A 16517-nucleotide genomic window follows, 5' to 3' on the forward strand; every position below is an offset into this window, starting at 1 on the left:
AAATGATGACATGATATGGGGATAATGTCTAAAACAAACTTTCATGCCTTTTTTGATCTGAAACAAGTAGGGCAACAAATCTGAGAGTCAAGTTAAGTTAAAATTTTATTCCTCTTGTCATGCGCTCGAAGCACTTTGTGGTTAATTATCCGTCTCAGACAGTTTTACCTCCACAGATTAGATCAGACGGACAGCTGCAGTTGAACAGTTCACAGATAAAACTAGAGATGGTAGGTTGAGAGTGTCTGGACATGTGCTGAGGAGAGATAATACATTCATTGATTGGACAAAGGATCCTGCAGATGGAGCTGCAAGGCAGGAGGAGGAGAGGAAGACCTCAGAGAAGATTAATAGATGTTGTGAAGGAGGACATGGACATGGTTGTAGAACAGTGGAGGAGGCAGGGGATAGGGCAAGATGGAGGCAGATTGTTCCTTATGCGAGCAGCCAGAAGACGAAGATGAAGAGGAATAGCTGATCTGGAAGCATTAGAAGTTTCTGCTACACCTGCTACACTCACTCTCTCCTCTTCAACTATCACGTGGCTCCTTCCTCACCTCTGCTCATCTCTCTCCCCCTCCCCTTCCCTCTCAACCCCCTTTCCCCCTTGATGAAGTTCTCAGCTCCCCGGAGACACTCTCGGGAGAGACAGATAACGGCGGCAGCAGAACACCACCGCTCCACCCCTCGCCCATCTGTTAGACACAACAAACACTCAATTGAACTTCCCTGAAGCCCGCTGCGGTGGCAATCGCTGACCAGCAGGTGTCACACACCGACATGAAGAGATTGCGAGAGGAAGAAAGGAATTTGAAATAGGGAGCAGAGTCACAGATAAGCCTCAGTGGAGTGCTTGTGTGGAGAACATACTGTACACGTGATAACAGCTCATACTGTACGTGATGGTTAAACATGAGAGGTTCATTTCAGATAATAAATGGTTCATCACGCGGCGATATCCTGCACAGACCGGGCAGCTCATACTGTCCTCAGACGGATGTGACACCATTTATGATAATTCATTGAGTTTTTCTGCACTGTAAGAGAACATCCTGGGCTTTCCAAAGATACTCGAGTCACTGAGATGTGGTGCAGATAAATTCTCTCTTTAACGTGGCAAGAAATTCTGATCTCACATTTAAAGTGACAGACCTCAGACAGGATGTTATGATAAAATGTGTTTGACGTAGAAAACTACCTCATGTTACTGCCTGCATGGTATCTTATCAGTGTTGTGTGCTGCTACCTAATAAACCTGCTTTATTTAAAGATATAAAACATTTAGATTAAAATAAACAAACCATTACTGTGAGATGTTATTTCTTATTTGGAATCATAAAAACATTTCTGCATTTACATTTTAAATAAAGTAGAAATAGCTAAGCTTTTTCGTTCCTCTAACAAGGTTGCCTTTAAATACTGAATGAATAAAAATAAACCACTGGTATGAAACTGTGACTGCACCCAGATCAGCAGCTTCAAATCAAAGAGTTTGATCCCTGACACATTTCTTTTAAGATTGAAAATAACAACCTATATGCCTCCAAACTCAGTTTATTGCCTTATATAACAAGGATTCAAGCATCTGTGCTCTGACACAAATCAGACACACCAAATATGACGGTTCTGCTTAAATTATTGAGTCTGAAAAGCAGACGTGTGGTGAAAGCTGATATACTAAAGCAATCTGAATCATAGTTCTTGTTGGAAAATGGGATTTTTTTTTTCTGTTCAAAGCCTTTTGCTTTTATTTATTTATTTTTTGCTTTCAACTGGGTGACTAATTGAGTTATATCCAAAAATGTGTTTCACACAACTGTAACTATAGATATGATATAGTGCCTGCGTAACCAACTGGTCCTGTTTTTCCCCTCTTTCATCTTTTTCCACAGATCGCCTTTGAGTGCTAATGTTTCCAATGAATCTGGAAACTAAAACACACCAGATTAATTCTCCCAATAAAACCAGGACTCTTCGTTTACCTGTGAGGGAAGACACTCTTTGACATGTTGAGGACAGAAAGGTGTTGGGCCGAACCTCGCAGCAGAGCCGAGCAAACCTGAAACAAACAAAACATCACTAGAACGCTCACAAATACAAGTATGTCTTCATCTACCTGTTGGATTGTTCAATCTCCAAATAACCTTAAAGAACCACTCAGTTTTGATACTTTAGCTTTCGTCTCCGCAGCTTGTTCAGAAATGTGTAAACAATTTATGTATGTGTGGTTCTGCATGGGAAAGCCAGAATATGATTTAGAAGCCAATCGATATTTTCAGTGGCTGCGTGGCAGCTGGCTACATGTCAGACTAATCAATAAGACGTATTTGGCTCAGACCCACATCAATACATCACATACAGTATTTGGACCATTTCACGTGCAGCCGACTGCAACGCAGATTAAATGGGTGTAAACAATTAGATTACATGGCCCGCGACACACATAGAAATAACAAGCACTTCATCTTACAATACAGCAAAATGAGGTGCAGCCACAATGTTTACAGAGTCATTCTGTAATGCTCAATCTGTTTAATCTATTATAATCTCGGCTCATTTATTAATTTATTTGAGCTACTTTTTCATCTGCACAGGTGCACAAGTTTGACTAACTCACCTGGTCCAATGAGCAGTCGGTGTTGGAGAGGTCAAGGGTCACCAGGCCGTTGGGTTGACTGAGGAAGTGATAGAAATGCTGGAAAAGCAGGAGGAGAGGTGTTTTTAATGCAAACACATTAACGTGACACAAAAACAGAAATCACTGTTTAATGTCTCTTTAAATTCAGTTATTAGAAGAGGTTGAACAAAAGCAGGTTTACAAGACGGTTTTCACAGGTGATAAGTTTCTTTGTTCAAGCTCATGGGACATTAAACACTGTTGGATCAACACGTAATAGTGAAGATCTTCTGTGATAATTTGATGGTGTTGAACTGAATTAATGAGCCATGAAACAATTCTAATGTGAAGCCATCGGGTTGTATTCATTTTGACCACAGTAGCAAGTGATACATTCATACATTGAGAAATTTCTTCAGTAATCAGACTAATCATGTACTGTATCATGGTCAGATGATTTTTTTTTTTTTTTTAATTTGTCTATTTTTAAAGCACCAAATAAACCATCGTTATCTCATGAGACTTAACATTCTCACAAACGGTAAAAGAAAATCCAACAGTCAACAAATTTGGAAGCGTCTCTCCAAACGCCTCTCTGATTAGATTGCATTTGAATAGGCCGCCCTACTTCAACAAATACAGATTGTGCAGTTTGTACTTTGTAAAGATGTTGACACATTTTAAAGAACCACTCATGTTGGTTTATGAGCAAATATATTCTCAGCTGACAATTGTGTTACACACTTGTAACCTTTTATCCAGCATATCATATCACCAGCACATTTGCAAATAAGATAATAAGATAAGATAACTTATAATAAATAAGTTTATTTGAAAATAGTAATAATAATAATAATCATTTGCAGGGCCACACAGTGATGCAGTGGTTAGCACTGTTGTTTCACAGTGAGACTCTGCCTGGTTCGAGTCCAGGGTTAGGGGGGTGATGGACCATATCACTGTGATGGACCAGCCACCTGTGCAGCCCACTCTAAGTTTGGTTAAATGGTACAGGAGTCGGTACATCCGTACCAGCTTCTGCTTTTAATCTGGATTTCAACTGTTTTTAATGTGCTTTCTTAGTCTGGTAATCTAATTTAAGTATGAGGGTTGCTAAATAAATAAATATTTGTATTAGTATCGTGTGTGCACCTGCATGTCGTCTCCTCTGAGCATATTCCCTGAGAGGTCCAGATGGACGAGGCTGTTGGGGATGGATGGGTTGGCACTCAGTGACTGGCAAAGGCTGTTCACCCCTGAAACACACGCGCACACGCACACAGTCAGCAATATCACAATCCTCAAATCTCCCGATGATGTTTTCACAGTGTATTGAAGGAAATGGCAGAGGAAATGAGCAGCGAGTGAAGACGAGAAAAATATAGGATCAGAATATAGACTGGATGTGTGAAAATTGAAAAGAAAGCCTTCACACAGCTTGCATCGCTATGCCTCTGCCAATAACACATTACATTTTCTCTTTTTAATAACCATAAAGAAATAAATCCAAATAAAAATCAAATGAGGGCAATCGATTCAATAATTGTGAGACCCTATACCTTATACCTGCTCCTGAGCTGCTCCAGTATGAATTTGAGGGAGAAGAAATATTTGTTCATACTTGTATTTACATGCATGGAGTTTGACTGCTCTGCCTGTAGTTCAAAATCTACATGCAACCCGCTGACCCGTGTCACTTTTTTCACATGGTGGACTCACTGAACTGACAGTTTTGTACTCTGAAGTCCTGACTGACTCTGCCTGCTTGCAAATCAAGGCGTGACCATGAAGCGACGCGTTCCAGCCCGACCGAGGAGAAAAAATGTGACACGAGAAAATTGAGAGAAACAAGCAGCAAATTTTAAAGATTGGATGAGCCATCGGCTGAATTACAAACAGCAAAAAAAAAAAGATGTGTGAAAGCAAGTAAAAAAAAACAACTGTGTTTATCTCCGAAGCCATTGACAATATAGATTATGGATTGGGGTTAAATGGAGGGAGGGAGGGAGGGAGGGAGGGAGGGAGAGAGGCTCAGTTTAAGCTGCACAAGCCCTCACTGACCCTGTGGAATATGATAGCCGTTTATTGATTCCCTGAGAGCGGCACATATTTATGGTGAGTCCCTACAGACCGCCACTGCTGCTGCACACTTTGCTTTGGATGGGAACCAAAGAGACATTTAACAAGTAATTGTTGATGGCAGATGCATTTAATCCAGAAAATATGCTGATTCTTCACAAAAGAAAGGCTTTTTCATTACAATGAAAACGCACTGCTCTGCTAGCGACAGGAAAGTGGACGAATGAGCAGCGTTTATGCTAATGAAAACAATCACACTGTTTACACATTTGTCTTTGTCTTCACCTCTCACTCACAGTGGTAATAGTGTAGTAATTAAGTCTCATTAGCTTCCCTGCGGTAGGTGCGATCAGATTAGAGGAAAATACGAGTTGCATCTGCTCACAGGGGATGATGGGAAATAAAATGCTCCGAGAAAAGCCATCTAATTACTGCCCAATATTGATATAGCTTGTGTTCTCACACTTCCCACTCCAATTTAGTGGCTTTGTAGAAAAAAAGAAGAAAAAAATAAACTGCTTATGTTTCCCTGTGACTTCCTGCATTTCAGCAGCATGGGAAGGCAACACGTACCTTTGGGCGATAGTGAGGTTTTGGAAAAATTTAAATGCTTGAGCCCCATTCGAAGTTTGGCAAACTGAGCACCCAGGGAGGAAACACCTGCAGCAAGAGAGAGGAAAACAGACAGACATTCATTTTTGTCTTGTGCTGTCAGTAATCACTAAGATTTTACAAGCGAGATACAAAGCTTCTAGCACCATTTCTGGAAGAAAGAGTGAAATAAAGTCAATCAGAGATTCCTCCTAATTCCGATGAAGAAATTAGTACTTTCAGTTATTAAAAAACATCATAACATAGAAACGTTACATTAAATCATAACTTATCTATAAACAAATAAACTAACAGGCCCAAAATACAGGTAATGAACACAGTCTAGGACAGTCAACCTATACTTATAATGCATCTTTCAGTCAAAAAATACAGAGGTTGGTTCCCAGGAATTTGTAGTATGTTTACATGCCGCAGCCTGAACATGTGGTGGAATGTATCTTTAATTCATGTGTCCCGGATCCACTGAGAGGCAATGAAATATTAAGCTTGTTGCACTCAGTGACCTATTACAAATGGATCATAAATGTGCTGTATTATCAGACTTCACATCTGTATCAGGCTGTTCAACACCGAAATATTATATCAAGGAGTTGGTGGATGATATTTAAGCTTTATCTCAGCTCTGCCTACCTATGGATGAGTTTGTCACCTTTGTTCTCCTTTTGTTGACAATCTGTGTTTTGAATTCATTTATCAGGTTTCCATATTTTCTCTGATCTCAAAAGTCAGACCTATCGGATTAGAATACCTACTAAACTACATTTAAAACACGCATAAAAGTAGAAAAGTATGACTAAAAGGTAAAACCTAGCAGACAGTGTGCAGTGGAGAGGCCAACAGAACAGGGATGACCACATTAGATCACAATCGATGTCTCACCTCTATCCTCCAGTGGGTTGTTGGCAAGATTAATGGTGGTGAGTCCTGAGCTGGGGTTATGAGCCAGAGCAGCAGCCAGCTTCTGGGCAAAGTCACTGTGGGTCACGAAAGAGAATATTTATGACTCAGCGTCTGTCCAGCCTATCAAATGAACATGAATGGACATTATTTTCTCACCACAACAGTAAAGCAGAATTGTTGCATTGAAACTAGAATTGTAAAAGGGTGGTTACTAAATGTGTTCAGCCACTAAAATCCTCTTTAACAGTTGAATAACCAGAGACAGCATGAATAATCAGCATGTCTGTAGTAAAATGAGCAGAACTGGACTCAGAAGAGCGATGCAATATAACTTTCCCTCCCTAGCAGGACCATCAATAAGGCTGCAGGAGGTAATAAGCACATATATTAGGTCACTGTACAGCATTATCTCTAGTGGTAAATGTATTACAATGATTTATTTGGGGGAATATGTGACGTGTTCAATGAAATTCAATCACACTGAATTACAGGCAAAGGTAAACATTTCATTATAAAAGGGAACTTTTGCATTTTAGTTCAAAGTGGGTGTAATTTTTTTATTAGACTTATGAACACCAATATATATTTAAAATTCAGACACAAAAGGTTCACTTCAGAGCCAAAAATACACGTTTTTTTTCTATATTAAAAGTCGTCTTCATTTTTTCCGTTCTTCATTAATACAGTCGTACCTACTTAATTACTACCCTCCAAGCTCTAACTGGGATTAGACTAATGACTGCACTTGAATCATTTTTAAAAACCTTCTTCATTTCCACAGGCTGATTAGCAGTTATGATTCAGCTGGCTTTCACATGTAGTGTTGCGGCAGGGTGATACAGAGGTTAAGACCGCCAGGGTTCAAATGTAGGCTGAACCTTCTGCATGGTTGTTTGTATGTTCCTCTACGAGTTCAAGATGCCTTTCAGCCATTTATAGTAGCTCCTGTGACCGTGCTTAAGATAAAGGGTGTAAAAATGATAACTTGAATATTAAATTTGAGTTTTCTTACGTTTTGAGTCCTGCATTGTCCAGAACCAACTCTTCCAGGCGACTTGATCGAGACACCACCCGGAGGATCTGCTCGCACACATCTGCAGACTGAAGATATTTCAGTGTTTAATAAAAAAAAAAAAATCTGTTCTGCCAAAGCTATAATGATTAAAAAAAATAAAAGAATATTAAAGTAGGATGGTGATCATGTTGTGAGTTTTACAGCTACAATCAAAGTCTTTGCAGAAGGCAAGAGCGATCTTCTGAAAGTGCTTCTGCTTATCAAACACACAAGAAATACTAATTAAGTGAAGCAGCTCTGGGCTTTATAATGTGCTTTCATCTACAACAGCAAAACTTCCACTGAAACGTTCAAAGGTCAGAAGAATAACAGAGTTTTACTTTCTGGCTGATTCCCTCAAGTGTTTTCTTGCGAAATAACTTCAGTGAGCTGCTCACTTGTGCTAATTAAAGCTGTGCTACATAGCGTATACAAGTGACTTCTGTGTCTTTCTTTCAGAGATCATTGAGGCGTGACAAGGAGAGGCTGGGGAGTGCAGACTTTAGACACGGCAGAGAGGAAGTCGTCTCACTCCTGCAGTCTGAACGCCGCAGGAGACACAGCTTTGGGAGTGAAAGCAGTCATATTTAGATGGAATTAAAGATTCAACAGCTGAATGTCCATGCCCTACCTAGATGCTCACTGACCCAGTTCACTGTGTGCTGCGTCACATTCCAAAAATGTACAGTGTATGCCACATACATCCTGTGCTGTTTGTCTGTATGTATCTGTGCTGACTAATGGCACAAATTACACCAGCAGAACTTTGCAGGACTGCTCCGTGGTGTTATTACTCCTGGAAATAACAATAGTTCTACCAGGAGCTGTTTCTAGTAGGTAGTAGCCTCAGTGTGGGCACAACAGTAGGAGCATTGTCCAACTGTTATCAAGGGGGAGAGAAGGAGGGGAGAGAAGGAGAGGGGATAGTGGAAAAAGACAATGAGGATAAGACAGAAGGGGCTGTTGTTCACGAGTTTATCCTTCCAAAGTATGAGTGCTAAAGAAACATTATCCTTGTAAGAAGACTGGAATGACACAAATACATATAGAAAAGGAAGATATGAGGGTAGTGAGGGATGAAATGGAGAAACAGAACGGCTCGTTACAGCAGAGCAGAGGAGCAGAGCGCATACAAAGAAGTCTGTATTTTCCACAGTGGTCACAATAACACTGTCGGGGACAGCACAGTGACACTGTCAGCATGCGTATTGTACCATTTACCACCCATTAAATAGCAGCCTTGTCATGCTGGGCTATTCTGACCCCGATGTTGTGTTAAAATATCACACACTTTGGGACATATCAGCCCACAGACACACAACCACACGCCCACCCTGTGGGATCATGAGGTAATCAGAAGGCTAGTCCTTTTATCTTTGTTGTCCCGTCCTTTTGTCTTCTCTCACTTTTTGGCTCGGCATCTTGTTTTGACCATAAGACAAACAGCCCGACTGAACTGAGCCTGAGCAGTATAATCCCTCGCTGCGATAGCCTGCGGTGTAAGAGAGCGTGCATGTGTGTGTGTGTCTGTGTGTTGTATTATCCAGTCCATTACGCAGAGAAATTCCTATCTGTGTGACAGAGGTGGTTAGACTGTTTTTAAAAGCTGCAGGCTTGTGTAACTAACACTTCATATCTTCCTATCAACCACTTTTTCTTCTATATAAACCATAAAAGCTTTCTTCTTCTTAGATGTTCCTGGAGTAACACTGCGGTTCTGCAGAAATACAGACAGACTTTCCTGTGCAAGAAGTGAAGAAATTCTGCAAGAAAACCCCAGTTTGATGCTCAAGGCTTTTCTGTGACGAGTTTGTAGATTCTCAATGTGCCAGCATGAGGTTTCTCCAGATACTTTGGTTTAGGTAATTAGTGTAAATGTGTGATTATGGACCTCTGTGTCAGAGCTGTTTGTATCCTGGAGTGACCCCAGCCCCCCTCCAAGACCCTCAGTTGGACAAAGTGGGTTTTGAAAATAGATAGGTTACTTGTGACTCGTTCCCAGTGGTTGAAATGTTGAGCTTATCTCTTGTCTTACTTTGTGTCGTTCCTGATACCGTCTGACTCATGCATGTCTCCCTCTCACTGTCCAACAACGTCGCCACTGACCTTGACATTTCCGTCTCACTGCTGTTTACTGTCATCACTTTCTCTTTTCTTCTCTCCACTCCTCTTGTTCTTCTCACAGTCATGTTATTCTTTCCACTGGAGCAGAACTCAGAACCTACTCAGAAATCCCAACTCCCCATCTTTCCTGCCCATTGTCTCACTGGCTTCTCAGTTATCACTGTGCAAACATGCGCACCCAGGCAAAAGCATTTAAAATATAGATTATTTTTCCCGAAAGCTTCCAGAGGAGGCTGGATCTCAGGGTGCAAGAAGCCAGTATCTATCTCTAAAGATACAACAGCAAATTAAAACAGATCCCGTTGCCGTTAGGAGTCATTGTAACGTGAAGCATAACGTACAAATGTTACATTGCTCATGTGCCCTCGGGAGCATCTGTGCATCGTGCTGCACGTGGCGCCGTGAGGAACTGGATTTTAAAATTCAACACAAAAGGAATTGTCTGTGACGGAGGTGTGCGATAATTGTTTGGACTGAGGAAGCTGCGTGTGGTAATTGGTAAGACTGAGCGAAACCTTGAGACGCGGAGTTGCAAATGGAGTGCTGCAGGGGGGGCAACAGCCTGAGACATTGAGCCCCTTTGTCTCGTTAGGATTAGGAGTCTTATCACACGAGAACATTGGACTGATCCTCAGTCAACAGACAGGAGGGGGACATGGAGGAAACAAAGGGGCAAATACCCTGAAAATGAAAGATACTCAATATACGGCCATAAGCACAGTTAGTCAAATATAGAGGGCAAAAAGTCGATAGGCAAAAAAAACTATTTAAATATTGAATATAACCGCCAATTCTCAAATATTTAACTTTTAGAGCCAACATATCACAAAATCCACGTTCAAACCAAGTTTTATCACATCTAAAGCAGAGCTGCAACAGCTGGAAATGTATAAATGTGGGTCTTTATCTAACTGCCACAACACAGCCTTTCACTCTTCATCAGATTTGTACTTTTAATGCATACTAATCACCCAAATAAACTCAATGCAAGTTTGAGTCAGCTTGCGAGTTATTCTCTCTTATTTTGCCTAATAATTTATAACTTTCAACCAAATACTTGCAGGACATTGGAAAGTCTCCTCCCATTCAGGGTGCTATCAGATGTAGCCTCTCTGACAACCTGCACTCAAACTGTGAGCATGTGAACTATATTTCACAATCTATTACAGCTTTGTGCTCACCGGAAAACACACCTTTGTAGAAATCTTTGTCACGCACCACTGCATGTCTGCACAATGATTCTAAGACTATCTGCACATATTGAAAGTGCACATTTATCAACCTGTATGACCTTGTCTAATATCACTAAAAGCAAAAACATGATACCATTACAGCAGATAAAAATAAATGGGAAGGAGATTAAAGATTAAAAAATGATAGAAAAAAAGAACACTTTCATCTAAATTTTAAGCAACATTTAATGTACTGCCCAAAACAGTGCTATGTTTCTGATGTGCAGCAAGTTCAAAATCCATGTACTAAATCTGAGACTTTGGAGGATCTGCAGGAAGCTGGTGTATCTCAAGCTTGTGTACAATAACCTAGAATTTGTGTGAACGTGAGATATAAATAGGAGGCTGACGGATAGACGACCAGAAAGACACTTGGTTCTGAACGGTAATTAAAGAACACAGAGAGAACTCAATGAAGCAAAGCTATAGTAGTACCACAAGGGGTTTTGAAGCAGCTTTACAAATGTGAAAGAGAGCAAAAGGAAGGTGTCTCATTTTACCACTTGTATCTTTAACTGTTTTGAGGGAAATACTACTTCCTACATGTACCATGTCTTCAGAAACACAAGATTCATGAATGGGACAGTAAAAGAGCAATAAAGCATAATTATCTAAAGAAATAAGTGTCCAAAAATGCTCTCTCAGTATAATACATTGCCGGTTCACAGAAGCAAACTACAACCTCCAGAATTACCATACAATTGAATTTTAAAAAAAAAAGCATGTAAAAACTATAACGCCACCATTAGTTTTCGGGGGGTGTAGGATATGAATGATTATTAGTACCAACCAGCTTGTAATCCTTGGTGGAGAGTTTGGTGAACCACTGGTTAAACTCCAGGACTGCGATTATAGCCACCAGATCCCTGAGGAGGAGGACGCATGGAGGAGAGGAAAGGTCACAGACAACATTAAATATTATTCTCATTAGAGCTACCGTCAGGCTGGGAGGCGAGTCAGCAGATCTGGTTTGAAAACAGTATCACTAACACCTTTCTTTTGCTTTGTGCCTCATGGTGCTTTCAAGCGTGCAATCCTAACTTCTGCATCACGGATTGTGCTGCGTTGACGTTTTAATTTCTGAACCTGCACTCACCTGTTCTCTAGATGACTGAAGTCCTGCAGGTTGAGCTCTCTGGTGTCTTGTGTCAAGTAGATGGTGTCGACATCCTGGGAAAGACACAAAGCATTCAAGCTGACTGGAGCTCGTGGTGGAAATGCAGAATGAAAGAAAATATACAAAGGAGTACATATTTATTTAATTTTGGACAAAAAGAAGCAAAAGCATAGATAAAAAGTGTATCTTCATATTTAGTTCCTCATATTTAATTTCTCATAAGACTTGATTTAGTTTATTTGAAGAGGCACGGGCTCGTGCTGTGAAGCTGCAAAACAAACACATACCCACTGCACCTCCTCTCTGTAAGGGAGCCCCAACCAGTCACAAACACATCTGTACATCTGGGAAAACCCACCTATGCAAAGAGACACACGGGACAAAAAGAAAGAGACATTTGCTTCGACCTCATGCCACCACTACTGCAAAAGAAGCAGAGCTGACTGCTGAACTTCAGCCCAACACAAAGAAGCTCATACCACATGGTCCGGGTTCAGCTGGCTTGTTGTTCTCCCACAGAGTCTGCAGAGAGGGCAGCCTGTCTGGAGGCTCCATGCAAAGCTTCTTCATCACTTTACTGAGGGCAGAAGACGGACAAAACATCAAGTCATTACATATTTGCAATGGAAGTAGTTATAATGATAAAACACTATCCTCAATACAATACAAAGCAATACCCAGATTCCTCTGCAGATCTTTAGTTTTCAATAAATTTTTTAAAGTTTTGTTGTGACACAGAGCTCAAACATACATTTATGTTTTCTTCTTTACAGAAGTTTAGTTTTACATCTACATTCATTTCTGCATGCACATGCACCCTTTTCAAAGACATAAAGAACAGCAAGTGTAGCTGTGATCTGTCACCTGTAACAACTCAAAAAGGTGCATTAAACCTACATTAGATCTATTGATTAATATGTGACAATTATACAGTGTTGCATAAAAATACATACAGTGGTTGAACTGACCTGGGTGGTAAACCAGGACATATCCTCAGCAGACAGTTCCCGATATGAGCAACCACCTCATTCACCTCCTCCGTGGAGGGCAGCTTCAGGGAGAACGAGCCTCGCTCATACTCTATGAACAGCTGAACATACACAGTGTCCACTAGTCAATATTACACCGACATAGATGCACTTATCTGGTGAGGGAGACATCAATTGGTTCATTTCCACCACAGATCTAGTGGAGTACAGTTTAGGTAAACAAGCAGGCAGAAAAAAAGCAGCAATAATCTTCCTGGGTTGATATCCGACTCGTCATCTCTTTTCCATCAACTCTTATACGTCTAGCTTAAGGGTCTACCATTATTTCAGCGGCTGGAATAAATCTAACCACTTGATCACATCAATATCCCACATCTTTGCATTAAGCAAAGACCAAATGCCACTAACCACGACTGGCTAACCATTTCAGCGTTCACGGCAATTATGCAAATGCTGATGTAAAGCAATACGTGGCTCCTCTATTGGCCAAAATTACCATAATCCCGGCTGATACACTGGAGACCATCAGTCAAGATATTAAGAGGACTGACATCCCTTGAGATGAGCGGGACAGAGGTTCAGCTGCAGGAGCCGTGTGCCGAGTGAAGGATTATCATATTTTGTAGGTACATCCTGCTGATTGACAGCTCGCCAGAGCTGGTCAAACAGCCTAACGGAGCTCAGCCCAAATGTTTTTGGTTGTGCCATAATAGTAATCACTTTCTGAAGATTACTCAAGCGTTTACAATATTTCTCTGCCATAAATTCAGATTTATCCAACTAAATTTGATGCGAGTCCAGGTCATTCGCCCTACTTCCAATCTTAACGCTAAACTTGGCAAAGCAGCTCCACCCAACTCCGTACTCTATTCGAATTACAAGGTCTCAGCACTGTACCTGTGTTGGTTTGTTGCACGCCACTCCCTGGATCTCCAGATAATTAAAGGAGTGTTCCACCTAAAAGAGGATCACAAAAAAAATTTATTAAAATAAAATCATTAAAAGCTTTGCAAAAATGGAAATAAAATAAATTAAAGAAAACATGTACGGTAAGTACTGACCCAAGACACTGATGGCTGATTGATTTGTGATCAGTTGCAGTGCAGAAGCATTGCACAATTTCAGGTCAACATAAGCTATACAGTACTGTTTAGTATCGCAATAACTAAATAAAAACAGTTAAATAGATGTGATATATCAATGTGTTTGTACTTTGAATAAAGTGCAACAAAATATGGCGAATCAATTATTAGTCTTTTGCAATATGTATATTGTAGATATTAATATAACAATAAATTTGCAATGTATGCAAGCCACACTATATTGCACCGACACAAACCTTTAAAAAAAAAAAGGTTGGTTGGTAACTGGTGAGAGATGCAGTATTGAGTCAGTCGGTATTTCGTGCCATTTTAAGGTACATTTGAATAAACCTTTAGTAAACAAGGCATGTTTAGACAATATCGAGGAGGAGGAAATGTGCGGTTGTATTTCAACGTGCAGTTGGCTGTAAGTGCTTGAATGAATGGCTCCTGTATGATGACACGGTGTGCATACAGTATCACTAAAAGTAAATAATAGATAGCAGTCCAGGGCAGTGACAGTCTGTCTCAGGAATGTTGTCTGCCTATTCCATAATTAAGAGGTTGAGCTGCTGTCATTTCCTTGGTCTTTCTCAGCTCCTTTTCAAGCTGCCTCTTCATATGACTCACACGTTTCTCGGTATTTCCAAACATGCTTCATACCTCTTTGTGGGCTCGATGAAAATACTTGTACACTACGTCTTTTATGTTCACAGTTTGCATATTGGATTTTATTGAATAAACCATGTCCGTCGCAGTTTTGTGAGAGAATACAAAGTTAGCAGAGAAAGAAATCCTCACTATTCCAAAAGTAGTTTTATGCTAAAGATAACCACAGGCGTCTGAATTTCATTTGTTTTGTTTTTGTTTCAAGAGAGCGTCTTAGGACAAATAAAAACAAAGACAAACAGCCGTCTGCCCGGCCATTCCGGAAATAGAGCTTCATTTACACAATATAGGAACCCTGTGCATACAAATCCCAACTGCTGCTGTACGCTGAGCACAGTTTTCCTCTCAGAAACACATAAACACACAGTGGATTGCCTCAGGGCAGGCCAACAAGCACAGCCAGACGATTCCAGGTGGGAACGGTGATCCTGAGGCTTGGCTCAGAGATGAGAAGAGTGCAGACTGTCTACTGTCTACTCTGTCTGTGTGTGTGCGTGTTCACAATTGCTTGTGGCTATTCATTTCACAATACCATCGTGGTTCAGTGTACACAAACACACGCAGTCACTAAATTTAATTTCAATTCACAGTTTAATATTGTGCTCTGCCTATTTAAAGGAAATGATTTAAAGACATAAGACAACAAACATAAATAAGAATCAAACTCCCAGTTGAGACCAAAGAAGCACGCAGTGAGCTCTTATCGAGGACGAAACACACATAGCAACTGAAAAACAAGGAAAAATAGAAGAGATCAATGATGGCAACTCTTTAAAACAAATACGATAAAGATTTGATGAAAAATAAAGAATTCTGTCTCTGTTCTGATTTCATCTGCATTGATGATTCTGTTGTTGTACCGTCAAAAACTATACTGTCAAAAAAAAGAGAAGATCCAAATTCATCCTTTTTTTTAAAAATAACTTAATATCCTGCAGTTATTCAACGTCATAGTGTGTTTTTAACAGTCTAAATATAAATGTGTGCAGAATCATGTCTGTTAATGGACGATCATAATGAGGATGTCCAACTGTCTAACAAGCATGTGTGTAAAGCTCTGGTCCAGACCCAACCCAATAAAGTCCATTCATATATATTTAATTTAGCCAAAAGTCCATGGAGCAGCATATTGAAGTGAACTTGGTTGTTTGTTTTTTTTACTAACTTGAAGTCCAGTCAGTAATAATGCGTCATGCAGGGAAATGCATGGAGAAACCAAATGCTTGAGTGATTGCATTGTTCACTCATTCGTTCACTGTCCATCTGTCAGTTTACCTGCTTATCCTGTTTTGTTGTGGTTGGAGGATTTTGCTTATTTCAGGTAAAAAGAATAAAGAAATCCATTATACAGATATAAAAGGTGCATGACTATGAAGGTATGTCAAAAAGAAAAACATCGTCACGTCACTACAGATGTAAACGAAGACAAAAGGAAGGCGGGGAGCTCTGAATGAATGTGGGTTTCTGATTGAGGGAGCATGTGTTTCTAAGGAGACACTGGCAGACAGTAAAGCCCTGGAGCTCCTCAAGAGAAGGAAAAGCAGCAATTGGAGAGACGCACACAGATAAAGCTCTACAGAGAGCACAACGATGGAGCCAGAGGGGGATTTCTACTATCAAGGAGAGGAGAGAAATACAAAGTCAAGACTCTAACCGATGGTTTACATCTGCTTTAATTTAACTCAGGACCTTGGGCTGCCTTCAGAACCATACAACACTCACAAATACCAACCCAGCAGTTAGTCCTCTCGTGTGTTTTCATGCATTATTGCTTTCATGTTTCTCTTTTATAAGACACTGCCTTTAGTAAGACTACAGCTTTCAGAAGAAAGCTAAAAAAAATAACAGACGGAGTCGTTTGTTTGTGTGCTGAAAAAAGGAAGTCAATCTTACTTTAAAATGGATTTATCTCTTATGTAATATAGTGTTTTCATTAAAATGCAGTGAAGTGTTTTATAGAAGTAGTAAGGCTTTATTTCCAAGCAAGGAACCACACAACTTTGTACTTAAGAATATGACAATAAGTATTTAATTTGGCATGA

At 40.2% G+C, this 16517-nt stretch overlaps 1 protein-coding gene across 1 annotated transcript in view; it reads right to left on the reverse strand.

The window, feature by feature from the left end:
• LOC308114928 (F-actin-uncapping protein LRRC16A-like) overlaps positions 1–16517 on the reverse strand; it is a 65735-nt gene that overhangs the window by 19176 nt on the left and 30042 nt on the right. Inside the window, exons 4-15 of the mRNA XM_080472195.1 lie at positions 13622–13681; positions 12704–12825; positions 12215–12312; positions 12023–12093; positions 11715–11788; positions 11409–11484; positions 7221–7309; positions 6188–6282; positions 5270–5356; positions 3770–3873; positions 2618–2695; positions 1983–2059 (exon numbers count right to left, since the gene is read on the reverse strand). Of these exons, the coding sequence (XP_080328321.1) occupies positions 1983–2059; positions 2618–2695; positions 3770–3873; positions 5270–5356; positions 6188–6282; positions 7221–7309; positions 11409–11484; positions 11715–11788; positions 12023–12093; positions 12215–12312; positions 12704–12825; positions 13622–13681 (1031 nt within the window). The remainder of the gene's footprint in view (positions 1–1982; positions 2060–2617; positions 2696–3769; positions 3874–5269; positions 5357–6187; positions 6283–7220; positions 7310–11408; positions 11485–11714; positions 11789–12022; positions 12094–12214; positions 12313–12703; positions 12826–13621; positions 13682–16517) is intronic.

The sequence above is a fragment of the Lipophrys pholis genome (genome assembly GCF_963383615.2).
Source record: "Lipophrys pholis genome assembly, chromosome: 9".
In the NCBI taxonomy this organism is placed as follows: Eukaryota; Metazoa; Chordata; class Actinopteri; order Blenniiformes; family Blenniidae; genus Lipophrys; species Lipophrys pholis.